This window comes from Oryza sativa, chromosome 12 (assembly GCF_034140825.1).
Source record: "Oryza sativa Japonica Group chromosome 12, ASM3414082v1".
Classification (NCBI taxonomy): Eukaryota; Viridiplantae; Streptophyta; class Magnoliopsida; order Poales; family Poaceae; genus Oryza; species Oryza sativa.
The window spans coordinates 15,530,678-15,555,417 of record NC_089046.1 but is presented as its reverse complement, the minus strand read 5'-3'; the positions used below and the strand labels follow the sequence as shown (position 1 = coordinate 15,555,417).

The window sequence follows — 24,740 nt, the reverse complement described above, 5'->3', positions numbered from 1 at the left end:
TGGGAGGCAGCGCCCAAAATGGCCGCCCTGGCAAGCCCGGAATAGCCGGAATCGGGAGAGGATGAGCTCGCGGTGGCGCGACCCTGGAGACGCGGTCTGGCAGAGGCTCACGAAAGCAGTGGCCGGTGGCAAAGAAGGCTGAAGGTCGCAAGGACGTGCGACTCTTGTAGCGAAGGTAGCAGGTGGCTGGAGGGAGGCGCGGGAAAGCAGCCGCTTGGCAAGCCTGCGGCGGTGGAGGCTGACCGGCGGGGGGCATCGGTGCAGTGGTGCTCACACGTTGAAAAAATTTAGATGGCGATGGAGAAATGGTGCGTCAGTTGTGGATAGGCAGGCGGTAGGCGGCAGGTGAAAGCCCAGCCTGGCCTTGGTAGGGCTGGCAATGATGATGTTCGAGCGTCTCTCCTTCCTGAGAGCGTTGCCGTGCCATCTCCGCCTCTAGTGGGGCAGCTAGGTGAAAACCCAATCTCGGTTCTCTTTTGAGACCTTTGGTGGACAGCGGCGGTAGTGCTTTCGTCGCTTCTTTCCATGAAGACGTCATCTAGGTCCCTCTTTTTACTTAAAAAGGTGCGCGTGAGGTGCTAGGGTTGGGGGTGTGATCCTTGTAAGAACGTTGGTAAACTGTCCTTTTCTTAACAAAAGTATTGCTCTTCAAGTTATTTTTCAATGATGTCAAGGCCTATTAAAAAATGAATACCCCCATCAGCTGAGACTTACTTTTCCATCATTGAAAAATAACAACTTAGAAGTAAATCTGGACAAACACTCGTCCAAATCCACCCATAAAAGTTAGGGTTTTGGGGACGGAGAGAATACAAGAAAAAAGAAAATAGATCGATTCATACAACAAAAAAGAAGATGACCATATCTCATCCACCTAACCGTAAACCGAACCAACTCTAAATGTTAGGACATGTTTAGATCGTCTGGCAAAATTTTTCACCCTGTCTCATCAAATGTTTGGACACATGCATAGAGTATTAAATATAAATGAAAAAAAATAACTAATTACACAGATTGCGTATAAATTGTGAGACGAATCTTTTAAGCCTAATTGCTTCATGATCTGACAATGTTGTGCTACAGTAACATTTGCTAATGACGGATTAATTAGGCTTAATAAATTCGTCTCGCAGTTTACAGACGGATTCCGTAATTTGTATTGTTATTAGTCTATGTTTTAATACTTCAAATGTGTGTCCGTATATCCGATGTGACACGTCAAAACTTTACACCTCTGGATCTAAACACAGCCTTAATGTCTTGAAACATGGGAGTTCATAAAAGGTGGATGGTGATTTATGGTGCGAAGGATCTCTAGACTAACTCCTTGTTTAGTTTCTAACTTTTTCTTCAAACTTTCAACTTTTCCATCACATCAAAACTTTCCTACACATATAAACTTTTAACTTTTTTCTTCAAGCTTCTAATTTTAGTCAAACTTTCAATTTTGACGTGGAAACACACCCTAAGGCGATAGCTGTTTGGTGTGGTTCTGGATAGAGCAGCACAACTTGAATGACTCCAATCTTCCTGGAAACAGATGCTACTGTCTAGAAGCGGCATTTACTACACAAACGAAGAGTTGGATCGGAGTCCTAACTGCTCTGTTTAGGCAGATACGATCGTTTATGTCTTCTCATTTTACTTCCTGTTCGACTTCATCCTGTCCTAAAACTTGCGCAGGAGTCTACTGCAATTCAAAATAAAAAGAGAATTGAGCCTGTGATTAATGGAAGCTCCTGTTTCCAGTTCCTGTTTTTTTTTAAAAAAAAAACTTATGTTTAGTCAAATTGCAAAAGGCAATGGTGTCGTTCATAAGTTAGATCAAAACTGAAATTCTTTAGCTATCAACAATAATTCTTTTTCTGATTATATAGCAAAGACACACCCACGCACACTATACACACAACACCACACTAACACATCCATTTTTCCCCAAACAACATATGTTCAAATCGACACATCTTAATCTCATTTAATATGCGCTTAAGAAGACAAAAAACTAGCGACATATCTAATCTCATTAAAGCCTATTGAAAACTGCTTAAGAAGACGAAAACTAGCAACAGATCCAATCTCACTAAAACATATTAAAAGCCCGCTTACATATACGTAACATTCTAGGGCATCAGAATTTAAACCCTAATGGATGAAGTCATGCTATGCACCAATAACTCCACACACAGCTCCAATGCTTCTACCATCAAGAATATTCTTGGTATAAGGGGAACGAGATCCTCCGTCATAGCAGAGGAGACAGTAACGAGCATTAACCCTAATCCCGACTATCCATGTGCAAATCAATGGACAAAACGAGTTGCTCAAGTAATTTGGCCACAATAAAAAGTACCATGTGCAGTAAAACGAGATAATGTTGCTATAATAGAAAACTGAACATTCTTCGAGTCACTTATGCTGACAAAGTAATGTACTTATGCAAAGTACCTAGAAGAACATATCAAAAGTTCACCACCGAAACTAACGACAGGTAAAAAGCGACAGATGCATAATAAAGTGCCACAAGAACAAGCTAAACTTCCATTATCTGAGAACTAGTTAATTCGCTGCCTCTTGTGCGCAGCACCCTTGGCCTGTGGATGACTAGGACACCGAGACTTGGCCAGTGCTTTCTCCCTTCGCCGCTGCCTCTCGTCTTCGCTGTCCGACTCACTGCCCATCTCCATGTCGGCGTCCCTCGCCTTGCGCTCCATCTCATCCCACGATTCGGCAGCATCACCACCATCATCTTCTGAACCATCCATGGCACCGTCGTCTTCACCAGAATCCACCACAGATTCACTGTCACTGTCTTCGTCATCCGATTCAGAGCATGAGTCGGCATCTGATGGTTCATACTGATCATCTTCTGTCTGTGAGCTCTCCGAGTCCGAGTCGCTAGCATCTGGGTTCAAGAACTCCCACCTATTGTTCTCGTCTGACTCTTTATTGTTCATAACCTCCTTCAGGACCTTACGCCAACTGAGGTTCAGCTTGCTTTCGTAGTACTTCAGGTTGCAGCCATTGAGCCAATCTTTAATCCCATCAATGGAGGTCATTGGAATGACCTCTATGCGGATAACATCTCGCTTCAGGTCTTGGAACACGAAAACCATGTCGAAGGATTTCTGCCCCAGCGCCACCCTTTCCAGGCATACGATGTCAACCTCCCTCAGAGAAGTTACAAGGAACGGCGATTCAACCAGTTGAACCAGGCAACTTGGAGTAGGAACAATAAAGCATGTTGTTCTGCCGTGGACTCCATTGAACCCAAGCTTTTGCGATGGAGTTTCAAACTGCAAGCCGAGCTGCTCAAACCTTGGCTGAGACCAAATGGAATTGACCCTTTTCACAAAGAGCTCAAACTGCCTGTTTATTCCGCTCCTCCGTGCCCTTTCCCGCTGCTCTTCTTCAATTTCATCAGGATCCCATGCTGTTCGGCGCCTCAGACCAACTGAATCTACAGTATCCATCACTTCAATGTAGAACTGCACATCTCTAGTCTTCTTGTTGCCCACCATGATATCATTGTAAAGATGGAAGTGGAGGAGAGTTATCATCTCCTTCTCAGCTGGCTGGAAGAACGCATGCTTGACATTGCAGAACATGATTTCAATTTTTTCAGATTTAGATGCGGAATACTGAAAACCATTGACATGGAGCACCAAAATTCCAGGGGATTTACGCCCACGACCAGCAAAAGTTGGGCGTATCCACAAGTCCATCAACTGAATCCTGTCCCTAGTCATTCTATCACATAGTTGAAGCCTTTCCTGACTGACCAAACTAGCTCTCTTAGCTCTTTCTAATACTCCTCTTTGAATAATCCTCATTAATTGAATAGCCTCGTCAGCATGCTTTCTGTCTTTTGAAATGAAGGTGACTGCTTTTAAGAAAATGCGATTTGCATTTGTCTTCAGGCAGGGATCTTGGAGATTGGAAGCAGTGCCAGGGACATTAAATGTAATACAGACATAGACTCCTCTGTTGCTATCCCCACGGATTTCTGCTTTTTTTACAGTACAAACATGGAAGGGGACAATAACTCCATATATTGGTAATAGGATAGCCTCATTCTGCTTATCCACCTGAATCTCCAACCGATTGGAACAGGGAATATCCCTTGTGCTCTTGTATGCAACAGGTTCACGCATAGCTCTAAGGCCTTGTCCCTCCAGCAATTTATGATTGGAGGCATTACTATTCATTGCAATTTCAGCAGTTCTCTTCTGTAAAATTTCTGCCTGAAGCTGCTTCCTAAGGTCCTCCTTTGGTGTCCTGCTGTGGGATCGCAGGTTTTCTTTCAACGGCAGCATCAACTCTGCTTTTGGCACTGGTTTTTCTGGGACCATCACTTTTGCATTCAACGATGGTTTCACAGAAGGGGAACCTGTCTTTTCTTCATCAAATGAATAAAAGACATCACCATCAGCTTTGGAGACAAAAGCTGTTAAGACATGTGGCTTTTCCTTGCAAACAAGAACACTGTCAGCCAGCAATAGAGAGAATTCTTTGTTCTTGTAATCGCCAGTCTTCTCTGGGAGATTCTGGAAACCAAGGGAAACATTAAAAACCATCCCTTCCTTTAGTATCCTGTCATTTTTCTCATTCAAAGACAACCAAGTTTCACGGAACTCAATGCCAATTCCTGTCCCAGCTGACTTGGTAAAAAAGGGGAGAAGATCAGGAGCTTTATCCCTCACCAAAGAAACCGCAGCCTGGTAACCATCACTAGCCTTGCTACCTGGTACCAAAGCAGCAATAGCAGCGTCATGTGCCTGGCAGAGGACCTTATATGCATTACATTTTTCCCCAGCACAATCAATCAGGAAAGTCCTTGCAACATTGGAGCAATAGTTACTGTACTTTGCACCCATCGCACACACAATAAGGCTTCCAGAATCATAGTACAGATTATCATTGTTACTAGCAGCAGCAGGCCGGAGATCATACTTGCTTCCACTTTGAAAAATAGGTGGGTAGCATATATCAACATTTTCTGCTTTCAGTTTGACATCTATCTTTGTTGGGGAAAGCAATATCTTCTCCATCAGATCCGTGAGTTTTGAATGTTGTACCTTCATTTCATCAGCTATAATCTTCTCCAGCTTTGGAACTACATACTTCTTCATAACCGATGCAGTTAAATATGCAGCCTTTTTAACATACATAATCTCTGTGGCATCTTTCACAGAAAGAAGATCAGAGATGCCGCTTGACACATCAGAAAGCCTTAGCCTTGATCCGTTCAACTTCTCAGACCATACTTCAAGAATCTTACCTTCAGGCTTCTCTCTTGCTAAGTGCCCAATAACAGCACTTTTTGATTCAAAGTGGGAACATACAGCATGAAGGATTTCATCCATTAAGGAAGAACCATTGTCACCCTTTGCCAAATTATGCAACACGATTTCAATGCTGACTGCTTTTGAAACAGGCATCTTCAAAGGTTTAAGAGCATCACAACCTTTCTGCTTGCACAGGACATGAATCTGCTTCTCTGTGAAAACCATTATGGTTTCAGGGAGCTCACGATTAAAAAACCACATGCTCAGGGCTAATGATTTCTTATATCGGATGTCATCAGAAGGTGGTGGAGTAGCAATGGCAATTGCAGTTGAAGATCCCCAAAGGTTTGATCCATCTTCCTTCCAATGATGGTAAAACTTCTTCAAACATTTGATAAAGTTTTCTGGACTGACTGCAATAGAAGAAGATCCAGTAACAGGGATCGATGTTTGCTGGAGTGCTTCAAGAATAGCCATTCTACAGCTGCAGTGCCTTCAAAACAAACGTAAAGTGAGCATGGTCATAAACCTCAGTGCAAAAGATAGGAACCAGCAAATACATTGCAGAAACAAGTACACAATTAAGGGAAAACAGCCAGCAAAAGTTTTCTGTGATCAGTAGCTGTCTATAATATGTTCTTTTGACCTACAATAAAGTTTTCAACTTAAATGGCCAACAACTTTGTTTATCTGTAATTCGTCTGAGACTAGCTATGATATTTCTTAGAACAATCTTGTACGAAAGCACTCATAAACCAATGGCTTCATGGAAAACCTCAATATTAGAGTACAAACAACAATATCTTATTATGAAACACTATTCTTAAAGAAAAATTACAACAGCAAACTTCAAATGAAAATCAAAATATAACTTCTGGTCAATGTATAGTTTTTCCTAGTTTATCATACATTTTTAGTATCACTTTTATGCTTTTCAATATAGAGCCATGCTTATCAGTTTTCTTGAGCCTCCTCCTAGAGTCGCCACTAACTTTAAGTAATACATCAGTATTCAACTACCAACGGATAGGTCAGAAAGTTCCTGCTCACAACAGAACTAATGCATTGAGTTCAATCTGTTTTCTCTTCATATCTATTGTGTTTGGATCTAACCCTATTATCAGCAATACTATTTGATAAATCATGTTCCCCTTCTCAATAAAATTAATACTGTTAATTCCCAATTCTATGTGTTAATGAACAATAGAGAAACAAGGATTGACAGCAACGATATTTTAACACTTTCATATTATACACATTCGATACAAATAACAGTAACTTTTTATGTTAAATCCAATCATTAAAAACATCAATAAGCTAACAGTATCAGAAACAACAGTAAAGGACAGAAACTCTTCATATTAATTGTATTCAACCTACATAAATCACAGATGCCATGTCTTGATGACCTAAATTTTCTCATTGATTTTTATACATGCCAATTTATCCTTTGTTCTTATTTCATAGATCAATCATAGTAAGCGATTGATGTTTATACATGGCAATTCATGTTTTCTTCGTATTTCGTTGATCAATCATAGTAAAAAGTTGATGAATCTAGTAACAAATGAACAATCTTTCACCAACTGCCTAGACATGGAGTAGAAGATTGCAAACTATGCAGTTCTGAATTGATCAGTAATTTCTTTGCAGAATTGGTTTTGGTCAGGTGTTCGTATAATCGTTTTTCCTATACACCAAACTCAGTTTTCGAATTCATCAACAATTTTCTTTGCGAATTCCGTTTTGTTGGTGTTTGCAGAATCGTTTTGCTACACCAAAATCAGGTGTTGAGTTTATCAATAATTTCTTAGCAGGATTTCTTTTTATTCCGGTGTTCACAAAATCTTTTGCTTATACAACTAATTTAGCTGTCAAATTCATCAGTTATTTTTAGAAGAAGATTTCGTTTTTTTCAGGTGTTCGGAGAATCGATTTTCTTATATGCTGAATTCGATGATAATCGCAATTTTATCAAGATTAATCCGACGAAATCAATCTGCGGATTTGATACCTAGAGCGACGAACAAGTCCAATCTAGCACGCCAGAAATCAAAACCACAGAAATTCAAGAGCAACGGTTGTCGATCGTAAACATACCTCGCAGAAATCCGGGTCTGGCGAGAATTCGACGATCACCAGCAACAAATTCGATCTCGAGAGAACAAAAAAAATCCCCCCTCGATCTCGCCGCCACGATATCGGGAGAACTACGCCGAAGAACGAAGAGGGAAGGAGTCGCCGAAATCCACGCTCCTCCTCCTCACGCGAAACAGCCTCCCTCTCTCTATCTCTCCCTCCCCGTGGTACCCCCGCGCGGGGTTGCGATCCGGTTCTTATATAGGCCGCCCCGCCCCGCCCCGCCCCGCGCCGCACCGACCCTGGGCAGCGCGCGGCCGCGTCGGAGGGCGCGAGGCGGCGTCGTGGTGGTGGGTGGGGCCGCCCCCGCCCCCGCCCACCGGCGGGGGTGGGGGGCATCGCGGCGTCACGGCGGACGGCGGTGGCCGCGGAGCCTCCGGCGGGGGAGGGGGAGCTCCCCGGAGGGCGGCGGCGACGGCATCGGCGTGGCTAGGGCTTCCGGAATGGCGCGCGGAGGCGAGAGGAGGCCCTGAAGAGGCGTGGGCGTTTAGGCTTTCGTTGCGGTCTCGTGTTGCTTTCAGTTTCAGGTTCGGGGAGGGACGGTCGGCTATAACTTTTACGGGCTGGGCTGAAAGTGGGCCCGTGAGTATTCCTCGAGGCCCGTATATCAGTGAAAGATTGAGTCGTTCCCAGGGATTCAAAAACCGGCAACCGCGCGGTTACCGCCGTACCGCGGGGGTACGGTTACCCGTACCGCGCGGTACGGTTTGCCGAATTTCATCCGAATTCAAAAATTCAAAAAAAAAAAAGAAAAAAAATCAAAAAAAATGGTAACGGTAGTGCTTGATTTGTAGTGTTTTATGGTGAAGAAATTTGTCGAAAAAGATCAATATTTATTTAAATTTGAGAGCAAAACGGATGAAAAACTTGAAAATTGGAAAAAGAAAAAAAAATGGGCCAGCCCGATACTGTGCACACGGCCCATTGAGGCCCAAACGAGGTGACCCTAACCCTAACCCCATCTCTACCGTCCCCCCGTGCGTTCCATCTCTCCTCTGTCTCTCCCTCTCTGTCCAACGCCCCGGCGACGCCAGCCGCGCCCCAGATCCGCCGCCACCGCGCCGGCGAGCGACGATACCGCGCGGTAGGGCACGGTAACCGCGCGGTACGAGACGGTAACCGCCGACGCCAGCCCGCCCACGGTAAGTCCTCCGGTACCGCTCGGTATTGCGCGGTAACCGCGCGATTTGCTCGATTTATCGCGCGGTTTTAAGCGGTAGCCGTGGCTTTAGGGTTTAGCATCAGGGGGCTATAGGGCGCGGTAACCTCGGCATACCGAGCGGTAACCGCGTAGAAACCGTGGTTACCGCGAGCAAATCGCCGGTAAACCGTAGCTAGGAATTTTTGTAATTTTGATTTCGCAATGCAATTGTCTTGCTTGTTTGTTATCACTACAAATTATGAAACACTCAGATAAAAAGTAAAAGTAGTGGAATGGTAGTAAAATAAGTCCATAACAAAACGTAGCGTACAAGTGCGAGCGTAATTTGTAATTGAGTGTAATTTGGATTTCATATGCGACTATGTGTAAGTCTATGTGTAAGTCGAATTTTTATACGTATGGCATTAGTGAAATAGAAATGCGGCCTTGGTGATTTAATTTCTAATACTATACTTTTCGCGTATGTTACATACAGGGTGGATATGGCAGATAGTAGGGATCCAGTGTGGGAGCACGGGGAGAGCATGGCACCTGGATGGCGTTGTAAGTATTGTCATCAAAGAAAGGGCGGTGGTGGAGCAACTCGACTTAAAATTCATTTGGCTGGAAAAGGAAAAGGGGTTACGTATTGCAATTCAGTGCCTCCAGATGTTCGCGAATTCTTCAGGCGCGAATTGGACAGGATAAAAGATGCAGGTGATACTCGTCAGAGTGAGAGGGCAAGAAGGGTTGAAGCGGCTGGGGTCAACTATTATGACCTATCAGGTGATGCCGACGAGGAGGAACAAATGGAAGCAGCCATGGAAGCCTCACGGCAAGAGGCGAGTTTTAGGAGGGGTGTGGAGCAACGAGGTGGCACTTATGAGCATGGCGGTGGCAGTGGATCCGCTCAGTCCGAGGCACGGAAAGGAAGAAGCAACCCAATTGCCAGTTTGTTGCGAAGGGCTACATCTCACTAGGAGTCACCTTCTGTGAGAGATTACAATCTAGCATCTGCCAAGTCTCCTGTGCAGACACGCATCGATACAGGATTCTTCACAAAGAAGGGAAGGCAAGCTAGGGAGGCCATTGGTGAGTCCTGGGCAAGGTTCTTCTACACCTCGGGTATTCCTGCAAGAAATGCTGATAATTCATATTTTGTCAGCGCCGTTCGAGAAACACAGAAGTGGGGTAAGTATGCATTTCATATGAATTTACATTGTTCTAACCGTTCCAAGCATTAATTATTTGTATTTGTACATTGTAGGTGAAAACATACCTTCCCCAAGCGGTTCGGAGATTCATGGGAAGTACCTTGATGCTACGGAGAAGGACGTCAAGAAGCAATTCGACAGGTTCAAGCGTGATTGGAATGAGTACGGTGTTACTCTAATGTGTGATTCTTGGACAGGACCGGCGGGTATGGCGGTCATCAACTTTTTGATATATTGCAATGGAATCATGTTTTTCCACAACTCCGTTGATGCCACCGGCCATAGCCAAGATGCTAACTTCGTACTAAAGGTAACTACGTTCCATTAACACTTTAGTCTCATTTGATAACATCAAGTGTAGTGTTTGAGGTCTTGTTTTATTTTGTGTTTGACCCATGCAGGAGATAAGAAAGGTGGTTCGCGAATTAGGCCCGCAACATGTCGTTCAGATTATCACAGACAATGGTTCTAACTACAAGAAGGCCTGCAGACTGTTGCGCCAAGAGTATCCAACAATTGTGTGGCAACCTTGTGTGGCGCACACAATTAACTTGATGCTTAAGGAGGTTGGAAAAATGCCGGACCATGAAATGGTGATTGAGAGTGCAAGGAAAATTTGCAGATGGCTATACAACCATTCCAAGCTGCATGCCATGATGGTGTCTGCTATAGGTGGTGAACTGGTTAAGTGGAATGCTACACGGTTCGGCACAAACTACATGTTCCTTCAGAGCTTCCTTAGGAGGCGAGATCAGTTCATGCAGTGGATGGCTTCTTCTGGGTTCATGCAAAGCAAATTCAGTGGCACAATGGATGGCAGGTATGCGCACGCATGCCTATCTAGCATGTCTTGGTGGGAGAACTTACAGACCGTGGTCAACTCAGTCCAGCCGATGTACTCCTTCCTTCGATTTGCTGACGAGGACAAGAACCCCAATTTGAGTGAGGTTCTTCTGAGATATCAGTTGTTGAGAATGGAATATGACAGTCTCTTTGCGAGTGAAAGGGATAAATTCGAAGCATACATGGAAATTGTCAATAGGAGAATGCACGACCTCACCAATCAAACTCTAATCAATGCCAGTGAGTAACCGACATTACATAATGAAAAATTTGGTATTGTACGACTCTCATCGATCTTGTTTCATGATTTGTAGGTGCGGCATTAAACCCTATGACTCACTACCAATACTCTCCAAGTGCCAGCGTCTTCCAAGACCTCCGTCAGGCCTTTGAGTGGATGACGGACATCGATACAGCCGCCGCCGCTTTGCTTGAGGTTGAGATGTATCGCCGTAAGACTGGTGAATTTGGGAGGGCCCTTGCAAGAAAGATGGCAACTGATGGAAAAACTTCCCCTGGTATGTCTTTAATTATTTGCACATGGATTATGTCTTCATGCTTCTACACGTATTCAGTGATGTAAATTGACATGAAAATTGGCATGTGCAGCACAATGGTGGTCTATGTTTGCCTCAGACACGCCGAATTTGAAGAGGCTTGCGTTGCGCATGGTTGGTCAATGTTGCTCTTCAAGTGGATGTGAACGGAACTGGAGCACATTCGCATTCGTGCATACCAAGGTCCGTAATAAACTTACCCACAACAAGCTCAACAAACTAGTTTATGTGAACTACAACCTTCGCCTACGAATTCAGCAATCAAATGCCCAAGTTAGGAAGGAGGACGACGATCCCCTTCAGAGACTATCGGACCTATCATTCTATGAAAGTAACAATCAGATTAAAAAATGGATGGATAATGCTCGGTCCAATGCCAACCCAGAACTAGATGAAGACTCAACTGAAAGTGATGCTCCCGTGCCTAGTCCACTTGTAGCCAACCTAGTGGACTTGACTGACCTGCGCAGAACCACGGGAGCTTCTACTATTGCAGAGTGGGCTGATGTGAATATAGCTGACACTCATATTGGAAAAAGGAAGACTCGACAGCCACCAAAAAAACCTACATCCAAAAGAGCTAAGGGCACAGGTCCACAGTCTCGCAATGTTGATAGCGATGAAGAGACCGAACATAGCCCAGACTACCAAGAGTCCAATGATAGTAGCTCAAGAACTGATACAGATGATGGAGACGATGGTGGTGAAGGAGGAGAAGGAACCACTGAAGTGCCTTCTGGGGGTCACCACAGCCCTATCCAATTCACTGGTGCAATGTGCTTCATTTTCTATTTAGACCTTTACCATGCATTTCACTATTGATTAATTTTCTTCTTACAATTTCATTTGCAGGTGAGGCCGACTTCACTCACGCGACTCAGGACCGTGATCACGGTGCTCCAAGCTCTCAACGAACTACCGTTTCACCGAGTGACCAACAACAACGACAACATCTTGACATACCACAGGATAGCTACAGCTCATTCAGTGCCTCTAGCATTGAAAGTGGCTATCCAAGGTATGCGTATAATCGTCCCCAACCTTCTGATTATCCCCCTCCTACATGGGTGTACGAGTGGCAAGAGCCCCAGTGGTACGCTCAATTGTATGCTCAATGGCAAACAACAGCATCATGGACAGGTCAAAGTTGGGAGGAATACAAGGCAGGGTTGCTACAGTCGCATGGATTGATGCTCATGTCCACAGAGGAGTACAACATGGCATATAATCAGTGGAACTTATAGCTGGCTCTATGTTGGTACGTCCTTCTCTATTTCCTTTCATCGTCCAACAAAACTTCTATTTGCATATTGCTTTTCATATGAACTATCATATTGTGGATGTTATATTGTGGACTATATTGTGAACTCTATATTGTCGACTGTATTCATTTCACTTGTGAACTCTATATTGTGGACGTCTTGACATGTGAACATGTGGACACCTTGTGCGATATCTTCAGATTGTTGATTGTTGTTGTCGAAATATTATGTTATGAATTGTTCAATTGATTTTAAGTCCGTAATATAGCAAAGATCATGCCAAAATTTTTAATTTTATACCTACATGTATTGTTCAATTGATTTCAAGTCCGTAATATAGAAAATATCATGCCAAAATTTTTTAATTATTATCCCAAAATTCTATAAATTTTTAGGTGTTTCTTCTATTTTTTTAATTTTTTTTTAATTTTGTTCTTCATTTGCCCCAACATTGCGCGGTAACCGCGCCAAACCGCGCGGTTACCGCGGCAAACCGCACGGTAACCGCGTCTCATACCGCGGTTTTGATTTCAAAAATTTCAAAAGTGAATTTGTCGCGGTTTTTGGCGGTTACCGCGGTTACCGCGCGGTAACCGCCGTACCGCCGGGTGGCGGTAACCGGGCCCCCGGCGGTTTTTGAAACCCTGGTCGTTCCATGATACATTGGTCCCTAGAAATTTGTCCTAGTCTGATTTTGGTCCATGAACCGAAAAACCAGTTTCATCCCGTCTCTCAACTTACAAAACCAGTCAAACGAGATTTCTTGCTCCCTGATTTTGATTGACGAGGACTTTGTCCCACGTGGCATTAATGTAGCGCTTACGTAGTAGTTTGATCCCGAAAAAATAAAACGAGCAAAATTGAAAACTACAAATTTAAAACAAAATATGTGGGGCCCACATATCAGTTAAACAAATAAGAAAAAAAATACTATGACCCACATGTCAGTGGGTGATGGGACCCACAGTCAAATAAAAGGATGATGAGGCTGTCGGTGTCGCCGTGTCAGCTATGGAGCGTGTGAGCTCAATGGCAGAGATGAAGCCGTTGCCCTTGCAGTCAAAGGCCCTGAAGGCCTCGGTGACCTCCGCCTGGTCGAGGGTGATGATGGGGCAGCAAGGCCCGACGATGAGTTCTGTGAGTATGGAGGCGAGCACGTCGATCAAACTCGACGGAACCCACGTCGAACTCGATGGTATTAGAAGTGGGCTGCAATTTTTATTTAATTGCGCACCAGCCAGGATTCGAACTCGAGACCTCTGGCTCTGATATCCCATTGAGTTACATGCGTCGACCAATTCAACCCAAAAGTTTAAATTGATGAGGAAAGACGGGCAATTACTTTATATTTCAGCATGTACCTTTGCCAGACAGGGGCCGAGTAAGCGGAGGAGCGCGCCGAACTCCATGCCGACATGAAGGCATTGATCTCATCCCTGGCAGCCGGGCGGAGGAGGAGTGAGTGAAGGAATGCGCCGAGCTCCATGATGGCGAGGAGGGCATGGATCTCATCCTCGGCGGCTAGGCGGAGGCTGAGCAAGCGAAGGAGCTTGAGCGAGCGGAGAAGCACGCCAAGCTCTAGCTTGGTGAGGCTCCCGTCGCCGTCGAGGTCAAACCGGAGAAAGATCTTGTGCAACTACTGCAGTTGCTTGCCGCGCAACTACACACGCCCGCCACCGGCAGGAGCAGAAGGCCTTCCCCTTCCCCTCCTCCTTTTTCTCATTGACGACGTCGTCGTCGCCACTGGCGGGGAGGGACATGGCCGTCGCCATCCGAAGCAAACCCACGGCCACACACTACTCTGATGGCTCCACTTATTAATTCTTCTCCCAAGCTCTTCACCACCGTCCAATTTGACCACGGTTGACGATGACGGTGATGACTTGGATTTACATGGGGAGGCCTCTCCGCCCCCCTTGCCAGCCTCCCTACCCCGCTCGCCAACCTCCCCACTGACTTTGGCTCACCGGCGGAGAGATCGAGGAGATAGAGGTAGAGAGGGTGAGGTGGAGGTAGTGGGACGTCCCACTATCTTCTTTGTTTGATTGACATGTGGACCTCATATATTAGTATTCATCTACCATGTCACCTAAATACACAAAAAAATTTATTCCATGTCATGCGAATGTTGCATGCTCATTTTGATTTGTTTCTTTTTACCTGCATTTTCGTAATGTGAAATTGCCCTTGCATTTTTGGCTGTAGCAGTTAGTTGGTTCGGCTCGACCTACCGTGCCAACACCATGAATAGAAGCATATGACCCATTCCCCATTAGGACGGTGGAACCCCGCGCGACCTGATAAGAAGAAAACAATGAGATGTCAGCACAAACATGTACATTGCCCCCTGTATCAACCCACCAATTAGTAGACTGATTAACTGAAAAAACAGTAGATAAATTACCATACCCGCTTCCATCTCCAGTGTTGCCAATGGTCACATTAGCAGACTTAGAGGTCTGCCCTGCAGGTGCCTTCATCCCCTTGCGTTGTGGACACTTCCTGGCCAGATGACCAGGTTGACCACACACAAAGCAAGTCCTCTCATCCTGATTAGGATTGTTGTTGTTCTTCTTCTTCTTGAAGTTGGTGGTCTGCTGAGCTTTGTATTTCCCCTTACTCTTGTTCTGGGCCTTGTGCACAACATTGGCAGTGGACTGTCCACCATCGCCCTTAGACGCGGCATCTTTTTCCCGAGCTTTCTCCTCAACATCAAGAGATGCTATCAACCCCTCAACGGAGTATTCCTGTCTCTTGTGTTTGAGTGCAGTACCGAAACCTCTCCAAGATGGAGGTAGTTTTGCAATAATGCACTCGGCCACAAATTTGTCGGGTAAGACACACTTAAGGAGTTCGAGTTCCTTAGCCATGGTTTGTATCTCATGAGCATGTTCGACTACAGAACGGTTGTCAGCCATCTTGTAGTCATGAAACTGCTCCATGATATACAGACCATTGTGTCACGTCCTGATAAATTCATCCCGAAATTAAAAATCATTTTCTAAAAGGAATAATAGAATTAATTAAAATTCGAAAAGAAATTGGCAAACACTAAAATACGTACAAGAAAAATTCAAATGTGGCCCGGAGAATTTTTGTTAAATTCTCCTTGGTCTAAAAAGAGCCCTCAAATTTTAGTGGAATTTTCAGAGCACAAATAATAATTATTAAGAAATAAACAAAGTTAAAATGATTTTATAAAAAGAAAAATCCTAAAAAGTCCTTTTTTCCCCCTCCCCCTCTTGGGCCGGCTCGGCCCATCCCTCCCCCTCTCTCTCCTCTTCCCCGCGGCCCATTCGGCCTCCTCCCCGCGAGCGTGCCGCTGACGGGCGGGCCCGCCCGCCACCCTCGCTGACGGGTGGGGCCCACCCGTCATCCCCTTCCTCCCGCCGCTCCCGCCGCCTCGCCCGTGCCCTAGAAAATTGCCTTTTCCCGAACGCTAGTGTATTAATCCCCGTCCCAGGAAAAGCCGGGGTACACCACACAAACATGATATAAAAGACACATCTTTATTATATCGATAATATTTACATTATTACAAAGGCACCTCAGGCCTGACAAACAAAAATAAACAGCAGCGGACTTGCGGGCCTACGGCTCCATCTTCACAGGCGCTCAACTGGGGTATAAGCCAGGACTCCACCTAAGACTTCTTCTCCCAAGCTTCTCTTACTGAAGGGGGGGGAAAAGATTGAGCAAGAATGAGTACAACCACAGTACTCAGCAAGCCACACCGGCAGATGCATGATTAATGCAAGGGGGTACAAGGGGTAATAATATAGGGGTTAAGCTTTGCAGAAAACAGCATTTAAAAGTCACTTAGTTGCCCAAAGCCATTTTATAAGACGATCCTAGAGTTACACAGTGTTATTAATCAAGGCCGTGAACCCTCACGAACCTGCCTTAACCCAAGGCCTACGATGATTCAGACCGAACTGGCAACCCGACCCTGGGTCCCAGCTCGTCCCAAGCCAACCCAGGCCAACCATTCCACATTTTAGTTGTTAAGCAAATTTTAAGAATTAAAACACTGACTTGGGTACATTGCTCGGCTTGCCCATAACCGAGGGCGCGGCTATTCGAATAGATTATACTCTGATCAGAGGTGTACATCTTTACCCACAAGACACATCTTCCTCACGTGTAACCACGTGCCACATACCACCACGGTATACGGACGGAAGACGTGACATAGTTTCCAACCCATCCTAGCCATAGACAAGAGTACCGACCCAACCCCACCTACGGCCGGAACCTCCGGGACAGGTAGGCAGGATTGAGCCCCTAGCAGCAGGACACCGGCCCTGTGCCATGACATCTCGACTACCGGGCCGCAGCTCGTGTAGCCTTCATTTGTCCTAGAGATGTCCATCGACCCCCGACTTCGTCCATCTCCATCCGTGTACTTTTGTTTATAACCAGACTGAGCCACAAACTAAGCCTTACCCACTAGACATGTGGAAGTACGGTAGTGCTTTGCAACAGAGGCCCGAGCTTAATCCTTATATTGGCCGGGGTGCTACTTCCCACAACTGGCATGCACCCAAACCCCACCGGAAAACAGGTTTTAGGGGTTTTGAAAGAGGAAGAGAGGGGTATGTCCAATTCCACCATAAGCCAACCATTCCATAGTGTCCAAATGATGTGAGAATTCCCAAAGTCTAAAGCTATAAAAACCACCTAATGTTGTCCTATTAATCAGCGAAGCATCTACGTAAATTCATACTAGTGGAACCATGAATAGGGTACCCACTAGTTGGGGTTTTGTTTATCCTAGGGTGAACAAGGTAATAATAACAAGGTAATAATAACAATAGCAATAATAACAAGGTCATAACAAAGGTAAATAGGCATGGCTAAATAAAACAGTGATAACGCGGGAATTTAAATAAAGCGATAATGCAATAATTTAAATCAAAATAATTTTATAAACTAGGATTCAATATGTTCAAGGATGATGTGACTTGCCTTGCTCGCTTTCCCAAACGTCGGCTTCAACCTCCACGAAGAGTGGATCTTCCGAAGCTGCAGCGTCTACACGACCAACGGAAAAGAAAAGGCTTTACTCTAATAAACTCCATATAACAAGCAGGAACAAAGCACAAAAATGGGTTCTTGACTTCTTAAGGAAAAATTAGAGACTTGAACGGTCCAATTCCGAGTTCAAATGGCCAAGTTATGGCCATTTGAAGGTTATATGCTATTTAAATGAATATTTGCGAATTTCTTCATTTAAATTTTAATTTAAAAAAATGGATTTATTGCGTCAGCCGAGGGGAGGGGCGCGCGGACCGGGTCCACGGGGGTGGGGCCCACGCGGCAGCCCCACGGCCCACGGTGGACCGGGCGCACCCGGGCTCACACCGGCCGGCACCGTGGGTCCCACGCGTCAGCCGCACCTAAGGGCGCGGGCGGCTGATAGCCGGGCCCCACGCGGCAGCCGCTCGGTGCGCCCGAAGGCGACCACGCCGGCGCAGCGGCAGGAGGCGGCGCGCCCACGCCCCTATGGTCGCCGGCGGCGGCCATAGGCACGGCGGAGCGGCTGCCGAGAGAGGGGGAGGGAAGGGGGAAAAGAAGCGGCGGTCCACGGCTCACCCTAGGTCGACGGCGACGACGGAAAGGCAGCCGGAGCGGAGGAAGGCGGCGGCGCGGCTCGGGTCGACGGGGACGGCGGCGTTCCGGCGGTCGGCGAGTGAAACGGAGGGGTGGACGAGGTCACCGAGGACGCGGCGAAGCCGAAGGAGGCGGCGCCGAGGGGGAAGGTGGTCCGGGGCGACGACGGCGGCGGACCGGAGCTCGGCGGCAACGGCGGCGGACCGGAGCTCGGCGGCGACGGCGGAGAGAGAGAGCGACGGCGCGAGCTCGATTCCGGCGGGGAGAGAGAGCGGCGAGAGGCGGAAACGAACGGAGGAGGTGCGGGGAGGGTTTATATAGGGTTGGAAGGGGGAGAGAGCGGCCGGACGAGGAGGAAACGGGCGCGGAAGATCCGGCCGCCATTGATGGCGCCGGCGAGGTTAGGGGAGAGGTTTCCAAACGAATCCGAGGGAGAGAGGGAGGGAAAAATGGGGGGAAAGAGGGAGGGAATCACGGGGAATATTTCCCCCCACTTTATTGCGCGTGTGGACGGCGGGAGGCGGCGGGATTCGCGGCGGCGGCGGCGTTAGGGCACGGGCGAGGCGGCGGGAGCGGCGGGAGGACAGGGATGACAGGTGGGCCCCACCCGTCAGCGAGGGTGGCGGGTGGGCCCGCCCGTCAGCGGCGCGCGCGCGGGGAGAGGCCGAGTGGGCCGCGGGGAGAGGAGGGAGAGGGGAGGGAGATGGGCCGGGCTGGCCCAAGAGAGAGAGGGAAGGAAAAAGAGAGGGAGGAGAGGGAGACTTTGGCCGCGGGCCGGGAGAGAGAGAGGGGGGGAACTTTGGGCCAAACTTGGCCCAAAAGAAAAGGAGGATTATTTTTAGCTTTTTCTTTTTAATAAACTCTGATAATTGTTTTTGTTGCTTAATAATTATTTCCGATGCTCTGAAAATTCAAGTAAAATTTGAGGGCTCCTTTTAGACCAAGGAGAATTTAACAAAAATTCTCCGGGCCACATTCAAATTTTTCTTGTACGCATTTTAGTGTTTGCCAATTTCTTTTCGAATTTTAATTAATTCTATTATTCCTTTTAGAAAATGATTTTTATTTCGGGATGAATTTATCAGGACGTGACAGTTGACATGCCACAAGCAGTCGACTGGGGAACGAGACCTAGAATGGAACCGCACTCCGATCATCTTGCTAGGTACGCAAGCATACTAACAAGGGCTTCTCTTCAACACTCTGCTAAAAGATATATATAGAGCAACAATGAGTACAAAAGTACTCAGCAAGCCACCACACAAAATGCAGTAATGTAAGGGTATTACAAAGAGTGGCTATGGTTACTTTGCGTAAAGCTGAGTTTTCAAATATCATTTCACAAACCTAAGACCTAGCATAAACTGTTCAAGTTTTAGTTCCATTGTTCATTAAACAGCGACGGTTCTATCCACCATCCATTGTGTTCCCAAGGATAGCTTCCCGCCACTGGTCGTCATGGTTTTCTGGGGTCTACCCCTTCTCGCCTCTCGAGAAGTTGTTCCACCAGTACAAAATCATCATGCAACATCCCACCCATCATTTCAAGAATTCAGAGTCTAGCCAAGTGTAATACATGTCACGGTGCTCAATATCCGTGAGCACAGCTATTTGAATAGATTTGGTTTACTCACACTGCAGTGGATGTACACTTTACCCGTACTCCGCGACTTGCCCAACACATGAGCCTACATCTCAACGAATGAGACTTGCCACGGCAAAGCCTTTCAATAACCTCACATTGGCAGTACCCGCTCCATGAACTTTAGTCCTCATGCACTCTAGGTGTCCAAGGTTTCTAGCAGTGAGAGGAGTTCTGGTGCTCCCGAGGGGGAAAGACTCACACATTCATTAAGTTATAGTTAAGTTTAGGTTTGCACATGGCAGTCCTACCGATGGCGACACCACTGTAGGCACCCGCCCCATGCGGTCCTACCAATGGCTGCCCCACCGTAGGCCCTACCTCACACACAACAAGAAAACCACTACGGCTTGGGTACCACCTCCGCTCGGCTATTTACTCCGCTAGGTCTATACCCACACGAGAAGTACGGTTGTACGGGGGTCGTTTCATGCTTAACTTCATGGCTCGGTCCTTAACTGACCAGGGACAGCACTAGCCTTTACCGGACACCACCTAAGTCCTCCAGCCATCCCAGTCGAAAACATTTCTTTAGTTTTAACTTTCTTTCACAAATTATCTCATCAATGTCATGGCAATGTGGCGCTCATGTCTCAACTACCTTCCCCAAGGTAGTTGCCTAAGCATAAAGCATTTGATAAATATGAGAATGCATGAACCTAAATTAGCATTACTAAGCATTTGTCATAAGTGACTAGGGACTCATACGTAATTATGGGTCCAAGGGAATAATGAGATAAGCAATAATCAAAGGCATGGCATAATAATAAGTAGGATATGCATCACTGCATGCAATTTTATTTGTAAACAAAACAGTTTCACAATTAGGACCAACATGCTCAAGGGATGGGGTGATGACTTGCCTGCTCAGGATAATTCTTATTCTTGATATAATCTTGATCAACCTTCACCTCCTGGAAGCTGCATACGTTGCCTCACGACTAACCGATATACAAATTCTGTAATACGCGATAAAAACCAATATTCAAACAACAATCAAATGTGCACAAGCAAAATATAATGATGGTGTCGAACCTAGGGTTGTTCATATTATTCGTGCTTGCTAATGGATTCCAATCATGCTAGGGCTAAGATTTCTTAATCATTCTATTGTCATGGCAGTTCATTTGGGAGCTAACCAGTATAATATGAATGAGGTACATACAGCTAATATGTGGTTTAGTCAAGCTACAGGGTTATGGGAGGGTTATACGACTACGCATACATCTATAAATGGTCTTATACTAAAGGTTCTGTTGTTGGATGGATTTAGGGTCAAACAAATAATTACATCGATTAATTTATATTATCATTTTTCCAATGAGGCATTATTTTAATTATGATCATATTTTACTTGTCATTATAAATTATAAAAGGGTTAATAATTATCCATGCTTTGTATGTTAGATCTGTGAGGTTATAGGTACAGATTATTTGTAGTTGTGGTCCCGTAACGATCAATTACAGGAGGTCGAAATTTATAATTAGTGTTTATCTAATATACATGTTTGTCATATACTCCCCAGTTTAATGTATGGAAAAGGTAAATCAATAGTATAGTTATAATGGAATGTACATTATATGTGTGTGCAACAACATATATGGTTTTGGTCGCCTACTGTACATGAGCCATTTAGAAAGTGTACTACCCAATGCCCCAAGTGATTCCTGAATATATTGTAGTTAAATTATACATTAGCTAGTTTCTATGAGTGATATTATATATGTGATGGGGCAAGTTTAAGCACTGGTTCTGTTGGGTTACTAATAAGTGGTAACCAATTTAGGTCTATACATGCTATTCTATATGGTATTGCATTGATTAAATTATTTGGTGATTCCTTCACATCTAGCTCTGTTATTATTCTCCTAAACAAGTTAATGATTCATCTTTATGTGTTTATATTTTAGTTACTAAATATGAGGCTAAAATTTATGTAAATAATTCGTAAGTCATGGGTTTAATTATACAACCATTAAATAGTACTATCTTCCTATACATTAATATATACATTAATATGAGACATCATTTAAATTAGTTTGTGTATTTGTTACAGTGACAAGACATGTTGGAGACAAATATTCTTACATCTACTTTACTGTAAAATATTAGTTTTATTTGTTAGCACATTTTTAAGTTAACTAGTATCTAATTTCTTGGTATTAATTATTTTATAATTATAAATATATTTTATTAATTAGTGAATTATATACCATTGGAAAGATTATGAATTTATATGAATTTAGGTTCAAGTTTCACTCAAATCCGAGTTAAAATGAGCAAGTTATACTAGTTTAAAGATTCAATTTCGAATTAATCCGAGAAATTACGAAAAGCTACTGTTCCTAATTCATTTATGTTTATTCCAAAATATATCCTTATCCCTAACAGCTGATGACATATGGGGTCAATGCTTTGATTTTCTTTTTCACAGGATTAATTTTCTAAAGGGAAATAGGATGGAGCTAATGACAAGTGGGTCCGGCTGCTCTCTTTCTGTTTCTCTCTCCTACCCTTCTTCTACCTCCAGCCGAACGGGAGGCAGCACCCAGGGCACGGCTGGGCTCGGCCGAGCGCAGCCGGTACGGCGCGAGGCCGGCACGGCGGTGGACAGGGGGTTTGCGGAGGAGCTCTAGCGGCCCTCCACCGGCAGCGGCGGTGCAAGGAGGGGCAGGGGCGAGCGTTGCGGCACGGCAACGCCATGGCCAAGCTCGGCTGCAAGCAGCTACGGCGAACGGGATGGTTTGCGACCAAATTGGTGAGAGAGTGAGCATCTATGGCGCATGAGGGTTCCGTTTTTCCAGTAAAATAGAAGGGAGAGCCCCCGGGATAGCATGTCCACGGTGACCTCCATGGGTGGAGCTTTGGAGCTCGGCTTGGCACTGCTATGGACCTAATCAACGAAATTGATGGGGGATTTAATCCCTAGGGGACTAGGAGGAGTCACAGGAGCGAGGAATTACCGAGGGAAGGAGGAACGACGAAGTTCGATGTCGCGGTGGTGGAGCAGGGAAGAAGCTGCAGCACGCGCCCAAGGTGTTCGACGAAATGTATTGGAGGAAAAGGCAGAGAGGGATGGGGATTTTGTTGGGGGCTTAGCTTAGCGTGTAAGGAAACGTTGGGGATAAGATTGCCAACACATGCCTGGACGAGCTAGAGCCCTAATGGCGATTGGGTAAGAACAATGAGGTGGATGACGGGATAAAGCTTGATTTCCTTCTCAATTAAGGTTTCCTGGCTCCATCATCGTACCTAAAGCCTAAAGTCTGTGCGTTCTAGCTCTAGCTGTGGCAGGAGGCTCCGTTTTATCCATTGGGCGCGAATGGGGGCGACGGGACGCACGCACATGGGCGACAGCAGAGCGACGGCTTGGTGAGAGCGGTTTTCTCGGTGTAGGGCAGTTGGCTAGGGCTAGGGGTGATGCGGGATGGCGCAGCGGCCGTTCTCCATCTGCCCCGAGGCGACGCGCGATGGCGACGGCGATGACGCGCGTGTTCGTGGCGGCGCAGCTTTTGCGCGGGGTTTCGGCGGCTTGGTCGGGCGGTGGGTCCACGCGGGCGCGGTGACTCGGAGCGGCGCACGGGAGCGGCACACGGCACGGTGAAACGCACGGGGCAGGGAAGGCGCGCACGCGGTTCAGTGGCGACCGGGGAGGAGCGGCGCTGGGTCAGGAAGAGTTCGGTCTGGGCTAGACCCATATCGAACGGTTGGTGGCCCATGAATAGTAACCGGCTGGAAAAGAGAGAGAAGGAAGAAAAGGAAAAAGAGGAATAGGGAGGGGCTAAACTGCAAAAGTGAATGGGATTGGAATTTGAATTGAGATGCAATCTATACATTTTGGTTTTGAGAATTCAAATGTTTGATTTGAATATTTATTTGGTTATTCATTAGTTCCCAAATGAGTTTGCTTTCCATTAGATTATCCAAAAATTATCCAATATTACTTTTAGGCTTTGATATTTCTTAAAAACTAATTAAATATTCTAATGTGACCTTTCATAATACCATAGCACATTGGTCGAGTTTATTTGTATAACAATGTATTTTACATGGACATGTTCAATCTATTATGTCATAAAAGTAAATTGAGGCTTGGTACAATATTGGTCTAAATGCTTAATTAAACACTCACATAAATGTATTTTATATATAAAGCTTTATTCGTTTTCATGACCAATTATCTTATGTGAGTCAATGTTATTCCATGAGGGACTCGATAAAAGTTATAAATATTAATTTAATTATTCTAGTGGAACACTCCTTTATATATAGGGTCGTTGTAGTGGTGACTATTTCCTAATTACTTAGATGTCATGACACTTGTCGATATGGTTCAAGTATTTAACATACAATTTGTAATTTACATTATAGAAATTAATAATTGACTTGTGTTTTATTTGGCTTGCTATCATGTGCATAAATATTTATGTGGTTAATAATAAATAATGTATTATTGTGATTATTACTTAGATGTATATATATTTAGTTTAATTTTTCCATTGTGACAATTTTATAGTTTGGCGAGCAATAACAATCATAACATCCAGCATGATGCAAAAGTTTTAAAAAGTTCAAAATTTTAGTGATTTTTATTGTCGGTAATTTTCAGGACGTTATAGCCAACCATTCCATAATGTCCAAATGACATGAGAGCTCCCAAAGTCTAAAATTATAAAACCACCTAATGTTGCCTAATTAATCAGCGAAGCATATACCTAAATTCATACTAGTGGAACCATTAATAGAGTACCCACTAGTTGGGGTTTTATTTTCCTAGGGTGAATAAGGTAGTAATAAACAATAGCAATGATAAGGCTATAACAAGGATTAATAGCAAGTGCTAAACAAAACAGTGATAACGCGGGAATTTAAATAAAGCGGTAATGCAATAATTTAAATCAAAATAATTTTATAAATTGGGATTCAATATGCTCAAGGATGATGTGACTTGCCTTGCTCAGAGAGAATGGCCTTCCGAACCTTCGGAGACGACCGCGAACCATGCTTCGGGAACCTCAGAATGACAGAAGCTACGCGAAGCAC

The 24,740-nt window shown here is 45.1% G+C and overlaps 2 protein-coding genes and 2 long non-coding RNA genes across 5 annotated transcripts; 1 reads left to right on the top strand and 3 right to left on the bottom strand.

The window, feature by feature from the left end:
* Positions 1-2,354: 2,354 nt before the first annotated feature.
* On the bottom strand, positions 2,355-7,943 carry LOC4352155 (FACT complex subunit SPT16-like). The gene is made up of 2 exons (XM_015764811.3): positions 7,386-7,943; positions 2,355-5,778 (listed from the first exon to the last, which is right to left on the bottom strand). The coding sequence occupies exon 2, from the start codon at positions 5,760-5,762 to the stop codon at positions 2,553-2,555; it is 3,210 nt and encodes a 1,069-aa protein (XP_015620297.1). The 5' UTR covers positions 5,763-5,778; positions 7,386-7,943; the 3' UTR covers positions 2,355-2,552.
* A 1,333-nt stretch (positions 7,944-9,276) lies between these two features.
* On the top strand, positions 9,277-12,423 carry LOC107279656 (uncharacterized). Its single transcript, XM_015763737.1, has 8 exons — positions 9,277-9,516; positions 9,600-9,756; positions 9,833-10,089; positions 10,181-10,862; positions 10,937-11,140; positions 11,232-11,908; positions 12,032-12,197; positions 12,308-12,423. Exons 1-8 carry the CDS (start codon positions 9,277-9,279, stop codon positions 12,421-12,423), a joined length of 2,499 nt encoding a protein of 832 aa, XP_015619223.1.
* Positions 12,424-13,193: 770 nt separating this feature from the next.
* LOC136354821 (uncharacterized) lies at positions 13,194-15,420 on the bottom strand. The gene is made up of 2 exons (XR_010738640.1): positions 14,851-15,420; positions 13,194-14,738 (listed from the first exon to the last, which is right to left on the bottom strand). It is a non-coding gene; the product is annotated as an uncharacterized lncRNA (long non-coding RNA).
* Positions 15,421-15,931: 511 nt separating this feature from the next.
* Positions 15,932-22,752, bottom strand: LOC112937359 (uncharacterized). 2 transcript variants are annotated; one of them, XR_010738330.1, is made up of 4 exons: positions 22,661-22,752; positions 20,560-20,655; positions 17,410-17,475; positions 15,932-16,113 (listed from the first exon to the last, which is right to left on the bottom strand). It is a non-coding gene; the product is annotated as an uncharacterized lncRNA (long non-coding RNA). The 2 variants fall into 2 exon arrangements; XR_003239897.2 differs by lacking the exon at positions 15,932-16,113 and having other exon boundaries at positions 17,388-17,475.
* Positions 22,753-24,740: the final 1,988 nt, after the last annotated feature.

What these genes read in the sequence shown, in the direction of transcription:
- LOC4352155 (XM_015764811.3), bottom strand. Translation starts at nt 5,762, where the DNA reads ATGGCTATTCTTGAAGCACTCCAGCAAACATCGATCCCTGTTACTGGA.
- LOC107279656 (XM_015763737.1), top strand. Translation starts at nt 9,277, where the DNA reads ATGCAGGTGATACTCGTCAGAGTGAGAGGGCAAGAAGGGTTGAAGCGG. An exon ending in AAGAAGCAACCCAATTGCCA is followed by an intron (nt 9,517 to 9,599) that starts GTTTGTTGCGAA and finishes TCTCCTGTGCAG; the next exon opens with ACACGCATCGATACAGGATT. An exon ending in ATTGAAAGTGGCTATCCAAG is followed by an intron (nt 12,198 to 12,307) that starts GTATGCGTATAA and finishes GGCAAACAACAG; the next exon opens with CATCATGGACAGGTCAAAGT.